This window comes from Dreissena polymorpha, chromosome 6 (genome assembly GCF_020536995.1).
Source record: "Dreissena polymorpha isolate Duluth1 chromosome 6, UMN_Dpol_1.0, whole genome shotgun sequence".
NCBI lineage: Eukaryota > Metazoa > Mollusca > Bivalvia > Myida > Dreissenidae > Dreissena > Dreissena polymorpha.
The window spans coordinates 58,103,270-58,121,351 of record NC_068360.1 but is presented as its reverse complement, the minus strand read 5'-3'; the positions used below and the strand labels follow the sequence as shown (position 1 = coordinate 58,121,351).

The 18,082-nt window shown below is 34.9% G+C and overlaps 1 protein-coding gene across 1 annotated transcript; it reads left to right on the top strand.

Annotated features, from left to right (window-relative positions):
* Positions 1-3,164: 3,164 nt before the first annotated feature.
* On the top strand, positions 3,165-5,113 carry LOC127835213 (keratocan-like). Its single transcript, XM_052361536.1, has 2 exons — positions 3,165-3,329; positions 3,603-5,113. Exons 1-2 carry the CDS (start codon positions 3,327-3,329, stop codon positions 4,992-4,994), a joined length of 1,395 nt encoding a protein of 464 aa, XP_052217496.1. The 5' UTR covers positions 3,165-3,326; the 3' UTR covers positions 4,995-5,113.
* The last annotated feature ends 12,969 nt before the right edge of the window (positions 5,114-18,082 follow it).

Genomic DNA, 18,082 nt, shown 5'->3' with positions numbered 1-18,082 from the left:
TGATTAAGCGTCTTGGTAAACTTAAAAATATGTACACTGCTGGAATGAACAACTTTGTGTATTACTAAAATGCAAATACTTTGATATGAACGATATAAAGTGGATTCCTTTACCGATTTATGAACCTGTAGTAAGTGTACTGCTTACCGAAAATTTGGCTTTTTTTATTTGGAATTATTTTATTTTAGGCTATATATGCAAGTGTTTTTGACAATAATTCATATACATATCTCAAGTATAACCGAGGAATTATAATTGACAAAGTCACGGTTACATTCAAACAACATATACATATGTTTACATTTGATTAGCATTTTAACTACGTAGACAACGTGAAAGCTTTAACATAATTAAAATGCAAATTAAATGTACTGTGAACAACTCTAAAATATTTGGTTTCAACATTAATAACGGTTGCATCAGATGCTTGTTCTGAGAATTTTTAGAGGTAATTATTAATTTTCACCGAAGGATGTCTTTAACCTTAGCAATGTATAAACAAATAAAATAACGATTTTATGCACGTTTGTCGTATATTTAACCAATACAGGGATAGGGCAGGATGCTTCACTGAGCCCCATTTAGTTAAAGGGGCCTTTTCAAAGATTTTGGCATGTATTGAAGTTTGTCATTAAATTCTTTATATTGATAAATGTAAACACTCGATCTAAAAAGCTCGAGTAAAAAACAACAATACAATGAAAGAAAGAAAAAAAGTAACCCTCAACTGGACTGTTCCACTGACACCTGGAGTAAAAGTCTATCGCTTAGACCACTCGGCCATCCGCGCTCATAGAATGAGTGATGAATTTTACACTATATAAAAGCAATTTCTGTAGTATCACAAACTATAACGGCAACAACAAAACTCTCCAAATTATTCAATCGTTTTGCGATGCAACGCTTTATAATTTTCAGCGTTTTAAATCGTCAAAAGATGCATATAATGGCTATTTTAGAGCATGGTAAATGTTTAGTATTACTGTTTCCTCACAAATATAATAACTATAATGACAATTTTTGACTCTGAAACAATTTTTGTTTTAATTTTGTCAATTAACCGAAACGAGAAAATGCCCCTTTAACGACGTGATGTTCCTGAAACACCTCAACTTGGTAGTGTGTCATACGAACGTCGAGTAAGTATGCAGACTGTAACGTTGCATTGAACACATGACGTCGGTTCTGATGAATACCTTGCGTTACCACTAGATCACATAACAGCCTTTCATCATATACAACTGTAAAAAACTTGTGCAAAGTTTCAACGAGCATGATCTGCTTAATCATAATAATAGTCAAGTGTGCAAATAAAATAGCAGTAGGAGGTTGGCTGTATAATGCGGAAAAATATTTTGTTAGGAACAAATAATCAGAGAAACACATGAAAATGAAACCAATAATTCATAAAACTGAAATTATACACATTTTCAATAATATACAGGCGGTGCGTCCCGAGTGGAATCTGTAGGTGTAATGGAACATGTTTAAAGAGAACTTTGTCCCACAGGATAGCATATTCTTACAAATGAATTATGACTGTTATAAGGGTGGCCACACGCCAGTATTAATCAAAATACAAGCTATTAGTAAGCATTTAAATATACCAATTTAGTAAAGCTAAGTTCTCATTATAAGATATGTATTCTTAAGCATAAGATACTTAATCCTGAGTATTCTAAAATCTCAATATTCTCAAACCTTAACAAAGATAGACAATTCATTGAAATAAGGAAGTGTCACCCATGGTAATTACCTGCCTTGATTGCGACACTCACTCATTCACTATGGTTACTACAGCTTGAAAACATTTACCTGAATCTCATCAATTCAATTAGCCCGGTTGAATGCTATACTTTTACCGGTTGTGTTTGTTTGCTTGATTTTTCAATTAAATGACACGATAATCATACGTCAATGGCATATTCTTATTATTTTACATGGTTTAAATACGGAAACTATATTCTACGTTTTCAGAATTGATGATACTTGTGTATGCAGTAATAGGTTGACATATGTCTCGATAATATAGTTATCTTTTTAAAGATTATGAAGACATGAAACCTTATGACATATTCGTTGATGCATTTCGAATGATCAGCTTTTGAATAATTAACGTACCAATATTAAGGTTTCTGATGAAATGTGCTTCTTGAGGTGAACACTTTCAAGTTAATTAAACAATTGTGATACAGTACACTTCTTTAACTAAAGTTCTGGCAAAAGAATTATGGAATGCAACTATCTTATCCAGCAATATCAGTATCAAGTATGAATGGTACATATTCTACTTATTTTATAGTATGTAATCATTAGACACCGAAACATTCTATTTTCGTTTTTAAGTGCATATATGAATGATTTAGCGACGTTTTTGTATAACATTTGTGGTCTTATTTTTTAATAGAATGAACTGGTATCCAATTGACTTCTAAAATTGTTTACAATTAATTTAAGGACAATACTATATATAAATATAATTATTTTTAGCCTTTTAGCATCTTTTTTAAATACATAGTGTGGCTATTTCAAAGAAAATGAATGTGTGTACAAATAATGCTTAAGCCACAGGGTAAGGACATATTTGTCGCTTTTAGTCTTAAATGGCTGCAGTATACCACGTTTCATTATCAATCCAATAAATTATTCGCGTGCAATCATAATGCTGCTGATATCATACGCGTGAACATAGAAAACATGTTTGAAATAATATAGCACGTGTCTCTTTTCGTAGAAAATCCACTCAACTGAAGGATTTGGATTATTGAAAACTGATTTGAACCTCCATTGAGTTTGCATTGACCGTTCCAAGGTTATGGGCCCACTTGTGTTCATGTTTGTGCGTTTGTTATGTACATGTGTGTATTGTATAGTGTCTTAGTTAAATGCCTCAGTGTTTTGCAACTGCTTTTTACAATAAAAGTACCAGATTCTATATAAAAAAAACTTTCTTTTCTGCTGATGCAGCTTAAGTTTCGCGTCATGTGTATTTTATAAGATGAAACAAGAAAACATTACATAGTGTTTCTGCGGTCGGTTTAAGCCGCTAAAATAAGTATTTTTTCGATCCGCGCATAGTTGTTTTCAATATTCTACAATAAGAGATAACACATTTGCTAATGTGTTTTTTTTCTTCCGGGTTTGTGTGATATCAACGTAAGAATTTAACTCACCTGTTGTGACGTATCTTTCACCTGTATACCTAATCTGACATTGATAAAATAGCTGTATTTAACCTTGCTTGGGTTAGGCTTGTGTCATAACTTGACGAGGCAGCCACTACAATCGCCGATGTTGCTTTAGTCTGAATACAGATTGCATCAATTATGGTATGTGCTTGTTTTCCTTTTATATTATTCATTATGTATCATGTAGGTTTTATTCAGAACTAATGCGTGTTTGCACGGTTTCAGTCAGTTTTAATACAAATCATACACAGGCAAATATTGGTCAAATCTAGGATGCATATGAAAGAATTTTGAACTGTTAATATTGACATGTCGTTATATGCATTTTTGTCGCATTTATCCCATAATCCCATTTATCTTAATATCATTAAGGCTAATCATTGCCATTTCATAATAAATCTGAATCTATTACAGGCGTGGCTGTTGCTTGCATTGTCGGTGTCCATGGCGACTGTGAGCGCACAAATACCTTGTCCTAATAACATGGTATGTAGCTGCACGGATACGAATATTGAGTGCCACGATAGGGCGTTAGTAGCTGTACCTGTGTTCACGTCAGATTCGCACTATACGACACTTCACCTCGAAAACAACATGATTGAAACTCTACCAGACGATGCCTTTAAAAATTTGCAAAAGGTGATGATAATCTTTCTGAGGAACAATACGATTAATACCGTCAGTCGTAACGCGTTTCGAGGAGTTGAAGCTGGAATCCTGCACCTTGACCTAGCGCAAAACAACCTCACAGAATTTCCACTTGCGGCGGGGGCACTTGAAAATCTCATGCGTATTGACGTATCCAACAATCCAATTGATGAAAACCACTTTGATGAGCATACGATGTACGACATAGGAGACAAACTGACGCGTTTGGATTTTGGTTCAGACAGCCTCCATCAATGGCCAAATACTTTGCGACATCTGCAAGCTCTTGAAGTTCTTAATGTAACGGGAGGGTCGTTTTATACGCTGCCCCCAACGGCATTTCATGGGTTTGAAGGGACGCTAAAAACACTGTCCATACAGCACACACAGCTGATTGCGCTTCCATTTGCCCTGTCAAAGCTCCGTTTTCTTGACCACCTGTACTTTGACCACAACCATGCAATCGGAGACTCTGGGATTCTTATAACCTCTTTGAGCAACGACACTCTCACCAATCTACAATACGTTTCTCTTGTTGACGACAACCTCACATACTTCCCTTCCCTGTTGCGGTTCCTTCGCAACGTTCACACTCTCATCCTGGATTCTAACAGATTGGCCTTTGTAAGTGATTCATCGGTAGCGGTGGCTGTTGGAACAGCAATAACCACCCTGAGTCTACGCAATTGCTCGTTGTCAAGAGTTCCAGGCGCTTTGTCAAAGTTGACAAACTTAACGAAACTGGACCTGACCGACAACCAAATTCGCAGCTTTGAAAATAGCGATTTTCAAAATATGGGAAGGCTTACAACTTTGACAGTCACCAGGAATCCTTTGGAATTCATCGCCAACGAAACGTTTAAGGACCTAAGGTGTCTCCAACAGCTTGACATCATGGAGTCCAACATTAAGACAATGCCAGAAGCAATAAGATTTCTCCGAAACCTTACGACCCTTACGCTGCCACTTGACAAGATAGAATGCACGTGCAACATTGTCTGGCTTAAACAGTTCATGGAGGTCTGCAACACGAACCTAAAGATAGCCGGGTCCTGCGAGACCATAGATTCTCCCGTAGCAGACTATTTGAGAGCACACATCCCCAACTGTCCTAACTACGCCAGTCAAACCCAGTGTGTTAGCTCCACATGCACTTAAACATAACGCCTCTGTGCAACAGTAGCATCAACACATTGCATTGATTTAAATTACATTCGAACATTGAATTAAAGAGTAGCATTTACATATGTGTTTGTATATAAAACGTTACTTTGTGAGATTTGTAGTTGTTTTTTAAGCATTGCGACCATATGCAATCCGAGCTTTGGTTGCATAATAAATAGCATATTTTACTTTATCATGTTCTGTGCAATTACGAAGTCATGCTTCTGAAAATGCTGCCTTACATATGATTTCTCGAGAAGTATAGCAAATTCATAAACATACGTTTAGAACTTTGCAATCAAAACTGAGGTACCCTTTCTATAGAAAACATTTTAATGTATGAATAAATTACATAAATATTACTTTTATCCGAGCCAGTTTAAATGCATCATTTATCTGTAGCATCAGTATGTGATGTGTTTTGATCATTTTCAAAACGTTTGACCTCTAGGGAAAACTCGGTGGAGAATTCGCCTCGCATTGTTCTTTATATTCATACTCTTTTATAATAATACACAATGTACTGTTCTTTTAATTCAACTTAAGCAACGAGGAGAAAAATACTTGCGTGTAGTTTCAACAACACGATCAACTGACTTCAGAGAAAATAAAACGACTGTGGTAAAATAATTTCTATGGTAATGAACATATCTTATGTACTTAAAGAGAACTTTCAATTTTTGGATGGTTGCACAGAGAGGCGTACGAACTATGGCTGCGGAAACGAGTTATGAGACAAATGTCAGATATAAATTGCATTATGTACACCAAAGTTAATTATCATATATTATGTAACTTTTAAGTTGTTTTATTACTATTCTTATTTGAAGGTCATGTGCTCTGTGATTGGATTTCTGGTTAAGAAAGGAACCGCATTATCCCCACTTTGCCGAGTTTAATTATACCAAGTTTTATGAAACTATGTTTTATACTTTTTGAGAAATCGTATTTCCAAGTTTCACTAGCCTCTCTTTGGCTTCACAAATAACCACTCGTCCCTCGGTCGAGTTTTCGCCATTTTTGCGTTATCAAAGTCAATGCGAGAAGAATATAAATACAAATTACGAGGTCTAATTAAAAAGGACTACATCTATCACATTTATTGAATTACGCAAAGCTGTGAAACTGTTAAAGTGTATACAGTATTCTATGTAGAAAATACATTCTTCATACCGAGATGCGGAAAGTGTGTCTGAAGAGGCTTAGAAGAAATAAAGTACTGCATCCTTTAGCGAGCTCTACTTTTCTTTTCGGGCCTTACCGTTTAAACTATCTCCAACTGGGCATCTTCCATGAATTCAATAGATCGTATTAATTTACATTTTTTATTATTTATTTTAACATTTCAATCCAAGGAAAGGACTAAAATTAATCTGAACATAAACTACACCCCCCTTTAAGGGCATATAAACAAACTATATAATACATGTATATGAAGTTAATGACACATTATCGGTATGTGTGCATTTAACACGCATACATTGGATGTTTATTGATGTATTGGTAGTTTCGTAAGTTTATTGAACTTTAATTTTCAGATGTGAATTAGTTGACGGACTTTTATTTACGTTTTTAACTTGTTAAGATCAAATGATATGACGCATCTGGAGTTTGATAAATGGTTCAGAATAACATCGGCGTTTCATATTTAACATTAAAATGTCGATGCCTCATAAAAAGTGGTTAAAATATGTTTCAACTTAAGTATATATTAACCTAGGAAGTCGCCAACGATGACATCAAAAGTTTTTAAACCTAATTAAATACATTATATACCGTGTGTTACATGACACGTAGAGTGTCGTCTTCTATCAAGAAAAATACTATCGTTAAAATCAGCAAATTATAAAGCAACTTCATAAATAATATAATCAGGATTAGCCCGTTTGTGCGGTCAGTACGTAAGCTGCATTAACATATTCCGTATTGCAAGCAGAGAAACTTCAGATCATAAGTTGTCATTATATTTCTAGACCTCGAGCAAGTTGACGTCATTGACCAATTCAACACACTTATGTGCTCAATGGCATTACTTTGACGGTGACGTGCTTAACTACACAGTAGTTGTGCTTAATGTTCTATGGGGAAAAACTGTTAACTTTTTTATACATTTACATTTACTACCGCTGATTTATTAAACAGCTCTTCATCACAGAACGTATATTGACAGGAGTTGAATCATTGCTGTAGTAAATTCAATTTCATGCAAAAACTAATCATCCGATTTATTGGTATATACGTTATCTTGTTGTTTATTAATTCCTCTTTCAAAAAAATATAATTTCTAGTATATTTCCGTTGTTATTAATAGATTTATTGCGCGTAAAACACAAAAAATAAACATTTTATGTTTTACCCCCGCGCGTTTAACCGTGTCGTAACTTAGTCACGTGACCGGTAGCTATCGATGAGCGTACATCGAAGCGCCGAGGTTATACATTTTGATGTACCCACTAACGTATTTTTTAAAATTATACCTTCATTTCTCGGCCGATTTTGACAAATTATATATCATTAGAAAGCCTACGTTTCGTAGTTTTCAGATATATAAATATATTTGAGGGTTTTCTTCTGATTTGGGCAGCCCGGCGAGTTATAACTTTACTTTTGCAAATATCATACCGTTTAGTATCTAGATTTACGGTTAACATGTTCGTACTTTATACCGATTTGTAGCGTTTATATTTGGAGTTCAGTTTTTTAAACTACATCTTGCTTAGAAGAATAAATTTCTGTATACGATAGAAAAAAGGGTTTAAAAATGAAAGTAAATAAGGAATGAAAGCGTACGAAAGAAATGCGCGATCCTAACGCTCCGAACGTTTGGAGTTTTAGAATCTAGATTGACATGTTCGTACTTTATACCAATTTGTAGCGTTTATAATTGTTGTTCAGTTTTAAAAATTACATATTGCTAAGGAGAATAGAATTAAGGAGAATACTTTCAGCAAGGCTGCTGTATTGTTCTCTTTTTTCAAAGGAACGGCTCAACGAATTCAGCTCTTGTTTATAACACAGACAGGGTGTTAATTTTATGATGAGACAGCGTATATAGCGGACCCTCTTGATGTTTACAATTTACATGCTGCAATCATAAAGTTGTGAAGGCAAAAAAATAAAGTAATTATTTTAAGAGCGAAAATATAAGTCGTATCGTATGGACTGGAAAGGCATCGCTTATATTTTTACAATTTCAACATAAAAAGGCACTTCAGTTATAGCCTATACTATATTATATTACAATGCAATGTTTGTTACATTTATTAAAACAAAAACAACAACATCCATCTTAATTTAATCCATTAAGACGACAATTACTATAGGTTGAATGTATACCTTTGAACGATCAATTCATAGCAGAGCGTCGGGGCTTAGGTTTGGGAGCGCCCAAAGTACAAAATTGGTAAATACACGTTTTATTAATACTGGAATGACAAAAAATATCTTATGTAATCACAATTCAAATCTCAAGCTTAATTTACTCGTTGATCAAAGTGTTGTTGAACATTAAAAAACGTATGTCTTCCGTCAAAATCTACATAAGTTAAGTTTGCAAATGCAATGTTACTGAAATGTTGATATTTTTGTTTTAAGCGCTTTACTATCATACAAATGTATTCAGCTGTCTTTTGTCCGGGCTTCATAGTTTGTACAAAATCATTATCTAACAGATTTGTTTCGGTATGATCTAAGTCACTTTAAATATGCCTCAATAAATTCATTTTGATAAAAATCTATACTTTCTTATTTAATTACATCGTCACTTACGAACACAACAAGGTCTACAGTTTACAAACGCGGTTCTCAGCAGGAAGGTTTAACAGGAAACGGATAAAACTGCGTTACAGTACGTGTCGTTGTATTTGTATTTCTCTACATATTTGGTTACCATTAACGTTCCAATTCATGCGAAGTGGAGTCACCATATGTTTTAAGAATTGTCTGGTAGAATAATTTCCATTTACTCGTATTAGTATTATCTAAATATCTTTTAACCCAACTGCATTTGATTGCATTCAGAAATAAATCTATATCTGTTAGTCAAATACCTCCATATTCTACTGATTGAATTAATCGAGTTCGCTTTATTTTATCAGGTTTACCGTCCCATATGAAATTAAATATTTCTGATTTTATATCTTCAATGATATCATTTGGTGGGTTTGGGAGAACTGTCAGTGTATAAATTAATTTAGGGAGTGCAAACGGAGTGTAAAGGTTATTCCTAACGTTGTTGCTTCATCTGATGTCCAGTTGAATTTCATTTCTTTTTAAGATAAATATGCCTACGCGTAGTACAGTGCATTTACTTTTGTTTAAGTTAAGATTGATGCCATTCCAAAAAGGGTTAGCGAGTCTATAAGATTATTGAATGAGTCACTACTGTCATTTGAAAACTAAATTGCATCGTCAGCAAATAGAGACTGTTTAATTTCTTCGTCAGGTTCTAGCGATATTCCCTTTATATCTTTACTTGTTTGGATAGTGGTGTGATAGATACTCGATGCATATAATAAATAGCGAGAATGAAAGTGGACATTCTTGTCTTACCCATCATTCGATATTAAAACTGTTTGAGAAAAAGCCATTTATAATTATTTTCCTTATAATATCGGTATAAAATAGTTTAACCCATTTAATTAGACTTTCACCGAAATTCATATTTTCTTAGCAAGAGAACATAAACGAATGGTCCAGTGAATCGAAAGCCTTTTCGAAGTGTGCAAAGAAAATAAGGCCAGAATTGTTTGGTTGGTTGAAATAATTTATGCATTCTTGTATCAAGAGTACGTTTTCACCAATGTAACGTCCTTTAATGAAACCAGATTGGGATCTTGAAATGATTGATGGTAATAGTTTGTTTAAATTCTGTTTGATATACCTTTAGTTGCAATTTTACAATCATTATTCAGTAAACTAATCGGGCGCCAGTTTGATAAGGATTCTAGTTGTTTTCCAGGTTTTGGAATGAGTGATATAATACCTTGTTTTTGTAGCGTAGTTAAATTGTCGTTATTAAATGAATAATTAAGTAAATTAATTAACTGTATTTTAATATAATTCCAGAATATTTTATAAAATTCGATTGTGATGCCAGCAGATCCTGGACTTCTGTTATTTTGCCTTTCTCCTAGTGCTAATCCACATTCATATTCATTAAGTAATCCGTCGCACAGTAGTTTTTCCTCTTGATTTAAAGCATGATGTGTATTTTTAAAAAGGGTGTTATTTTCAACATGTTTTCGTTTATAGAGGGTTTCGAAAAATCATCGTTGTTCTTCTAGTATTTGAGTTCTGTTGGTTATATCTTCGCCATTGACTACTAATTTGTGTACAGTGTTTTGTTTCACTTCTACGTTTTTCGATGTTTGCGAAGTATTTTATATTTTTTCATTGTGTTCAACATGCTGTGCACGTGCTCGTAGTAATATTCCATTGATATGTGTATGATAAATTCCTTCTAATACTTGTTTTTTTATGTTATGTCATTTTAATGGCTTCGGTATCGTTTGTGTTTGTTTCATGTAATTGTTTTTCAAGTGTTTCAATGATTTTGATGGTTTCGGTTTCCAGTTTGTGTGTTTCTTTTTGTTTAAATGATGTGTATCTAATTGTTGTGCTTACGTGTATTTTCTTTAATTACTTCCCATAAAGTGTTTGGGTTTGCAACTTTATTAATTTGAACTGTATTTAATGTTTCTTGTTTTATTTGCGTTTGATATTGTGTATCTAATAAGGTGCTGTTATTGATTTTAAAGTCTCCCGGGCCTCTTTCAGGTTGTGTTTTGTGAAGTTTAAGTTCAATTAGAGAGTGGTCAGTCATAAATCCTGGTTTTTTGCTACATGTGTCAATAATGTTGCAAAGTGACTCAGATATTAAGAAATAGTCTAATCTACAAATTTTTTGATGGTTTTGTGTTTGAGTGCCAGGTGAATTTGCTTTCGTTTGGATATATTGTACGCCAGATGTCTATCATATTGTAGTTTGCAATAATGTTATTTAAAATGTTTCTATTTTTAGAAAGAGTGTAAAGGTTTCCCTTCTTTTTATCTAATAATGGGTTAAAAACAGTATTGAAGTCACCACCGACTATAATGTTTTTATCTTGGTTATTAATTATAAAGGATTGTAATGTTTCGTAAAAAGTGGAATCTTCTATGTTAGGGCCGTAGACGTTGATTAATGTTATTTGTGTTTCGTGTATTTTAATATCTATACTTGCTTGTCTGCCAATTATTATTTCCTTAAAGTTATCGACTGTGACCCCTATATTATTTTTTATCAGAAAGGCAATGCCTTGTTTGTTAGTATGTTGTCCACTGAGAAAGATGTCTCCGTCCCATTCATCTTTCAAGGTTTGTGCTAAAGTAGGTGTCAAGTTACTTTCTTGTAATAGGCATATACTATATGTTTTTTCGTCTAACCATTTGAAGATTTTTATGCGTTTGTCTTTATTATTAAGCGCTTTTACATTCAAAGTACATAATTTAATGATTTAAAGAGATGAAGGGTGATGCAAATTTGTGTGTGCTTGTCCAGTAAGTTTCTATTTTAAAACGTGTCCAGTTGGTTTCTATTATCAGACACAAGATGTCCATACAAATAAACAAAAAAAGAAAACAAAAATTAGGGATACAAAAAGATGAATATTCCATAGCAATGAAGAAGTAAAAAGAAATAATCACAAAAATGAGAAACAAGAGTGCCAAGATGGCCCTAGTTCGCTCCCATGAGAGGAGTCAGTTCATTCAATCTTTACCAAATGTCAAACTACCTAGATATTGTGCAGACAAACATCCTGGTCAAGTTTCATCATTATTGAACCAAAACTCTGGCGCATGCAGTGTTTTTATTTTTGTAAGATTTGACCTGGTGACCTATATTTTGAGTTGACCCCCCGAACTGAAACATCAAACTTTGCTTTCAAAAATAAATATGACAAGATTCATAAAATCAGAAACAAAATTGTAACCTCTAGTGTATACAAGGATTTTGTATAATATAATGAAAATTTGGACACTCTGAGTGTTTACAAGGATTTTGTATAATATAATGAAAATTTGGACAATCTAAGGGCAATAATAATGGCATTTATTATGTGATTTTGCTCATTATCAAACTTGACTGAGATCTTTCAGCAACTTTGATAAAGAATATTTGAGAAATATGAATGCTAGAGTGTTTACAAACCAAATGTGGACGGACGGACGGCGGACAAAGACCAATCCTAAAACCTCACCAGAGCAATCAGGTGAGCTAAAAATTGTGTTTCACCGATCTGAGCCATTTTTCAAATTATCCGAGAAATCAATACAACCAATGTATTGACTAAGTTTCACGATGATTAGGCAAAAAATGTGACTTCTATAGTGTTCGATCACAAGGTTTCTCTCTAGTAACATAAGGAAAACTGCCCCACCCCCTGGTGGCCATGTTTTTTGACTGATCGGGACCATTTGCGAACTCATCTGAGATATATATAAAACCAAGTTTCATGACGATTGGGCGAATAATGTGACTTCTAGAGTGTTCAAAAGCTTTTTTTACTATATAAATATAAGAAAACTGCCCCCCCCCCGGCAGCCATATTATTCAACTAACCGAAACCATTTTCGAACTCAACTCTTGTATCAAGGAAACCAATGTTCTTACCAAATTTCATGAACATTGGGCCAAAAATACGACCTCTAGAGTATTCACATGTTTTCACTATATACAAATAGAGAAAAATGCCCCGCCCACTGGCGTCCATGTTTTTTCACCGATCTGGACCATTTTCAATCTCGTCCGAGATATCAATAAAAACAATGTTTTGACCAACTTTCATGATGATTGGGCAAAAATTGTGACTTCTAGAGTGTTTACAAGGTTTTTCTATAGTCAAATGAGGAAAACTGCCCCGCCCACTGGCGGCCATGTTTTTCAACGGACCGGAACCACTTTTGAACTCAACCAACATATCATTAAGGCAAACATTTTGACCAAATTTCATGAAAATTCGGCAAAAATGTGACTTCTAGAGTGTTCACATGTTTTTACTATATATATATACATATAGAAACAAATGCCCCGCCCACTGGCGGCCATGTTTTTTCACCGATCTGGAATTTTCGAACTAGTCCGAGATATCAATAAAACCAATGTTTTGAGCAACTTTCATGATGATTGGGCAAACATTGTGACTTCTAGAGTGTTAACAAGGTTTCTCAAAATTCAAATACGGAAAACTGCCCCGCCCACTGGCAGCCATGTTTTTCAACGGCCCAGAACCACTTTTGAACTCAACCAACATATCATTAAGGCAAACATTTTGACAAAGTAACATGAAGATTGCGTATGAAATGTTATTTCTACAGTGTTTACAAGGATTTTTTTTGACCTGGTGACCTAGTTTTTGACCCAGCATGACCAAATTTCGAACTCGATCGAGATATCATTGGGGCAAATCTGCTGACCAAGTTTCATGAAGATCTGACAATAAATGTGACCTCTAGAGTGTTAACGAACAAATGTGGACGGACGGACGACGGACGGTCGGACGACGGACAAAGACCGGTCACAAAAGCTGATCAGAGCAATCAGATGAGCTAAAAAAACGACTGGTCACCAATAGAGACATAAAATAAAGCATGGGCATAATCTACATATAGTGGAATGAAACAAAAAAAACAACAATAAATTAAGGAGAAAATAAAAGTAAACAAGGGCTGTTTGTAAAACATGCATGCCCCCCATATAGACTGTCAGTTGTAGTGGCAGCCATTGTGTGAATACGTTGACCTGAAAATTAATAGGGGTCATCTGCCAGTCATGATCAATGTACCTATGAAGTTTCATGATCGTAAGCGTAAGCATTCTTGAGTTATCATCCGGAAATCATTTTACTATTTCGATTCACTGTGACCTTGACCTTTGACCTAGTGACCTGAAAATCAATAGGGGTCCTCTGCCAGTCATGATCAATGTAGCTATGATGTTTCATGATCCTAGGCGTAAACATGCTTGAGTTATCATCCGGAAACCATTTTACTGTTTCGAGTCACTGTGACCTTGAACTTTGACCTAATGACCTGAAAATCGATAGGGGTCATCTGCTAGTAATAATCAATGTACCTTTGAATTTTCATGATCCTAGGCGTAAGCATAATTGAGTTATCACCCGGAAACTATTTTACTATTTCGAGTCACTGTGACCTTGATCTTTGATCTAGTGACCTAAAAATCAATAGGGGTCATATGACAGTCATGATCAATGTACCTATGAAGTATCATGATCCTAGGCCTAAGCGTTCTTGAGTTATCATCCGGAAACCATCTGGTGGACGGACCGACCGACCGACCGTCCGACGGACCTACCGACGGTCCGACATGTGCAAAACAATATACCCCCTCTTCTTCGAAGGGGGGCATAAAAAGACAAAATGTGAAACGGTAGCTTAACTAAACATTACACGGATAAATAGACATATGCAATCAGTAAATAGTAAATTTCAGAATTATTTTTCGAAAAGTTATGTTTAAATTAAGTATTTGTCCTAGTTTTTTTAGAGAAGATATCAATCAATATAATATTATTAACATTTATTAAGTTGATTAAGTTTTCAACTAAAAGTGTGTATTAGATTTTTAACGTCTCATTCGCCCTTTTTTTAATGCAGATATAAGCTTCTACAATGTTATTAAGTAATGAATAACTCTTTATTTAGTTAGATAAAAAATCTTATAAGCTCATACAATGTAATTAAGAAAAGAATAACTGTTTTGTATTTATATAACAAGAGATGTGTTCGTCAGAAACACAATGCCCCCTACTGCGCCGCTTTGAAATAAAATTTCTATTTATCATTTGGCAGGTATAGAAATCATCTACCTTTAAAGCTTATTACTTCCCTTAGATTTTGTCCAATCCAACCAGGGGGGGGGAGGTCTGTAGACAGTCAAAATGACCAAGTCAGACATCACTGACAACCAAGGCCTGTGGTTTATCAAAGAGATCACAGCCAAAGTTCATCATGTAAGTCCAGAGGTATGTAATGAACCCTACCATTCACAAATGTGTACAGTAAAGAAATGTTAATTATATCATTTAAAAAAAATCTTTGACAAATCATTCATTTGAGTTATATCATCGAAATAAAAAATCTGTTCAGCAACTGTGAAAAGAAGTTAATTCTTGGTAAGGAAATATAAAATATGAGATTTATAATTATATAAATTACTTCCCTTGATAATAATTGTCTCTAACAAATCTCTATTTTTAGTAGCAAATAATTAAAATCCACTCTCTATTTTTAGTAGCAAATAATTAAAAGCCACTACCGTGACTGTAGATTCACCACTTAATGTGCAGCTCCATGAGATACACATGCATGCCAAATATTATTGAATAATTATCTCCCTTTAAAGCTTATTACTTCCCTTTGATTTGTAATCTTGACCTTAGACCTTGAAGGATGACCTTGACCTTTTACCACGATTTGATTGTCAAAAACACAATGCCGCCTACTGCGCCACTTTGATTTATTTAAAAATATATATAATTTGGCAGGTCAGATAATTATGTCCATTTAAAGCTTATTACTTCCCTTGGATTTGTTTTTAAGATCCCTATACCTGGACCGATGATGTTCATCTTGAAATGTTACCACTCAAAATGTGCAGCTCCATGAGATACACGTGCATGCCAAATATCAAGCTGCTATATTCAATATTTAAAAAGTTATGGCCAATGTTAAATATTTTTTCGGACGGACGGACAGACTGACATACTGACTAACGGACAGTTCGACTGCTATATGCCACCCTACCGGGTACTGAAGGTACTACTGTTTGAATTCTTATGGAAGATTATTGTTATGTTCATGTGATCATAAGTGCATAACACTAACGTATAATTGACCTAAACTATTTACAAAATTATACATGAAATAGTAGCATTTACTAAAACATCGATAATGCGCTTGTTAGGACAACATTTTTTATTTTCTGTTTTACGGGATATTTTTCAAAAAAATTGAGTCGGGGGGATACATAAAATAAAAGCATGAAAAGTGAGCAGTCGACCCAAAAAATAAAACTTAAACTGTCTAAGCATATATATATTTTTTTTAATTTAAAATCTCAGCCAATTTAACCTTATGTATACTTGCATTTACATTTAAGTGTTTTATATATCTCATTACACTGTTGTAGAAGCTGTTTATAATAATATTAGACATACTTTAATATATATTTATAGGTAAAAGCACCTTTTGCATGTATATAACTTTAATAGAGACTAAACACGCCAGGTGTGTAGTGTAGTATATGTGCAATGTACATATATACATACAATATTTACAACACAACAGTTACTATAGCGGTGTAGAGAAAAAATTTATTAAGATCAAATAAAATGTCTAGACCACACGTTATAGCCGAGAAGTCCATGGTTTCCGGGCAGTAGTTTATAGAGTTTACCGGTATATCTTTCAGTGTGTAGAAGGAAGAACAGTCTTCTCACATGAAATTCCAGTGCAACCTGTTTCTCTTTAAATCGGGGTTGATTTGGGACAATAGTTGACCAGTCGATAAGAGCCTGTGCCAATAGTGTAGGGGAGTATATGTTTGTGTTTGCACCAATAGAGTTCAGAATATTCCATATTTCACACATAACTGGGTCTCTCACATGTTTTAACGACGGACACTGTAGCAGAAAGTGTTCTACTATTTCGTCAGCCTCTTTACAGTTCGGACACACTGGCTCAATGGCGTATTGATTAAAACGGCTCCTCTTCACCTGAAGTATGTATGTGCCAGTAAGAAGCCTAAAACTCACTGGTAGTCTGGTAATTTCAAGTGCAGAAAGACATCCAACTTGTAGCACAGGGTGAAGCTTGCCAGGGGTGTATTCAGTGTTCATGAATTTGAGGGTGGTAAAGGTGTAGGCTATTTTGTCAATATATTGTTTCCAGTAACTGACTATAGTTCTATGAATTTTACATCTCCACTGCGACTTGTTAAGGGGCTTTTCTAGATACTCATCAGCCTCTCCTAGTTCATACTTCGCAAGCAGAGGTCGCACACAGTTAGCATTTGATGCTGATTTTCCTGATTTCACAAAGAGCTGTCTCAGAAGAATTTGCCGTTCAATACTTGTCTCACTTTGACCACATATATTGTTAAAAAGTTCAGGATTTTCAAGTGGTAGATGGCTTCAATTGGCAAGAGCCCTGTGAAGATAAACACACAGGGGTCAGCAGTGTTGTTTGGACGAGACAGTAATTGTTTAATTGTTTTTCGTTGGAAGAGTTAAAGCTGGTTAATTAAAGTACTTTTTGGGGATAATATTTCTATGCCATAAGTGAGGACAGGTAACACGAAACACTTGTATATATCCAGCATTGACTTGAGGTCCAGTCCATTGTGAAAATGGAGACCAGCTCCAAAGAGACTACACAGTGCTCGCCTGGCCTTCAAAATGCTTCCTTGAATATTCACTTCAGCAGTCTTACATACTCATGTTGTCCTAGTAATTCCTAGATGAATCGACAAATGTCTTGTATTGCAACAGTTGTTCTTTCAGAATATTGAATATTCAGAGCTGCGGTTTTAGTGGGTTGGAGAAGGTAACGTTCTTCATTCACAAAAGTGTGGGACAAGTCTATCAAGAGCTGCACGTCTCCATAGTCCTTGCCCATCAGACACATGTCATCTGCGCGCGCAGAACTGTTGACAAGTACAGTGCCAATGCGTCCACCACGTCCAGTGTCCGCTAACCTGTCTAGCAACGGATTGACATACAGTTTATAGAGGTCTGTTTAGAGGATCCCTCCTTGTCGCACGCCTTGTGATATACTGAAGGGTTCGCTAATGTATGCCGTGTACTTGATAACACTGGACGAGTTTTCGTGAAGGGACTTCACTTAGACCTGCATGATAGATTCTTCGCAAAAGTTGTGAGTGATCTACCACGTCGAATGCAGACTAAGCGAAAAGAGGCACAACATGGGCTGGTGTTTTCATGTCAGTACACTCGTGGTAATACTCCTCAAGAATAAAGGCTGCATTTAGTGGTGAGGACCCTGATGTAATGCCTCGT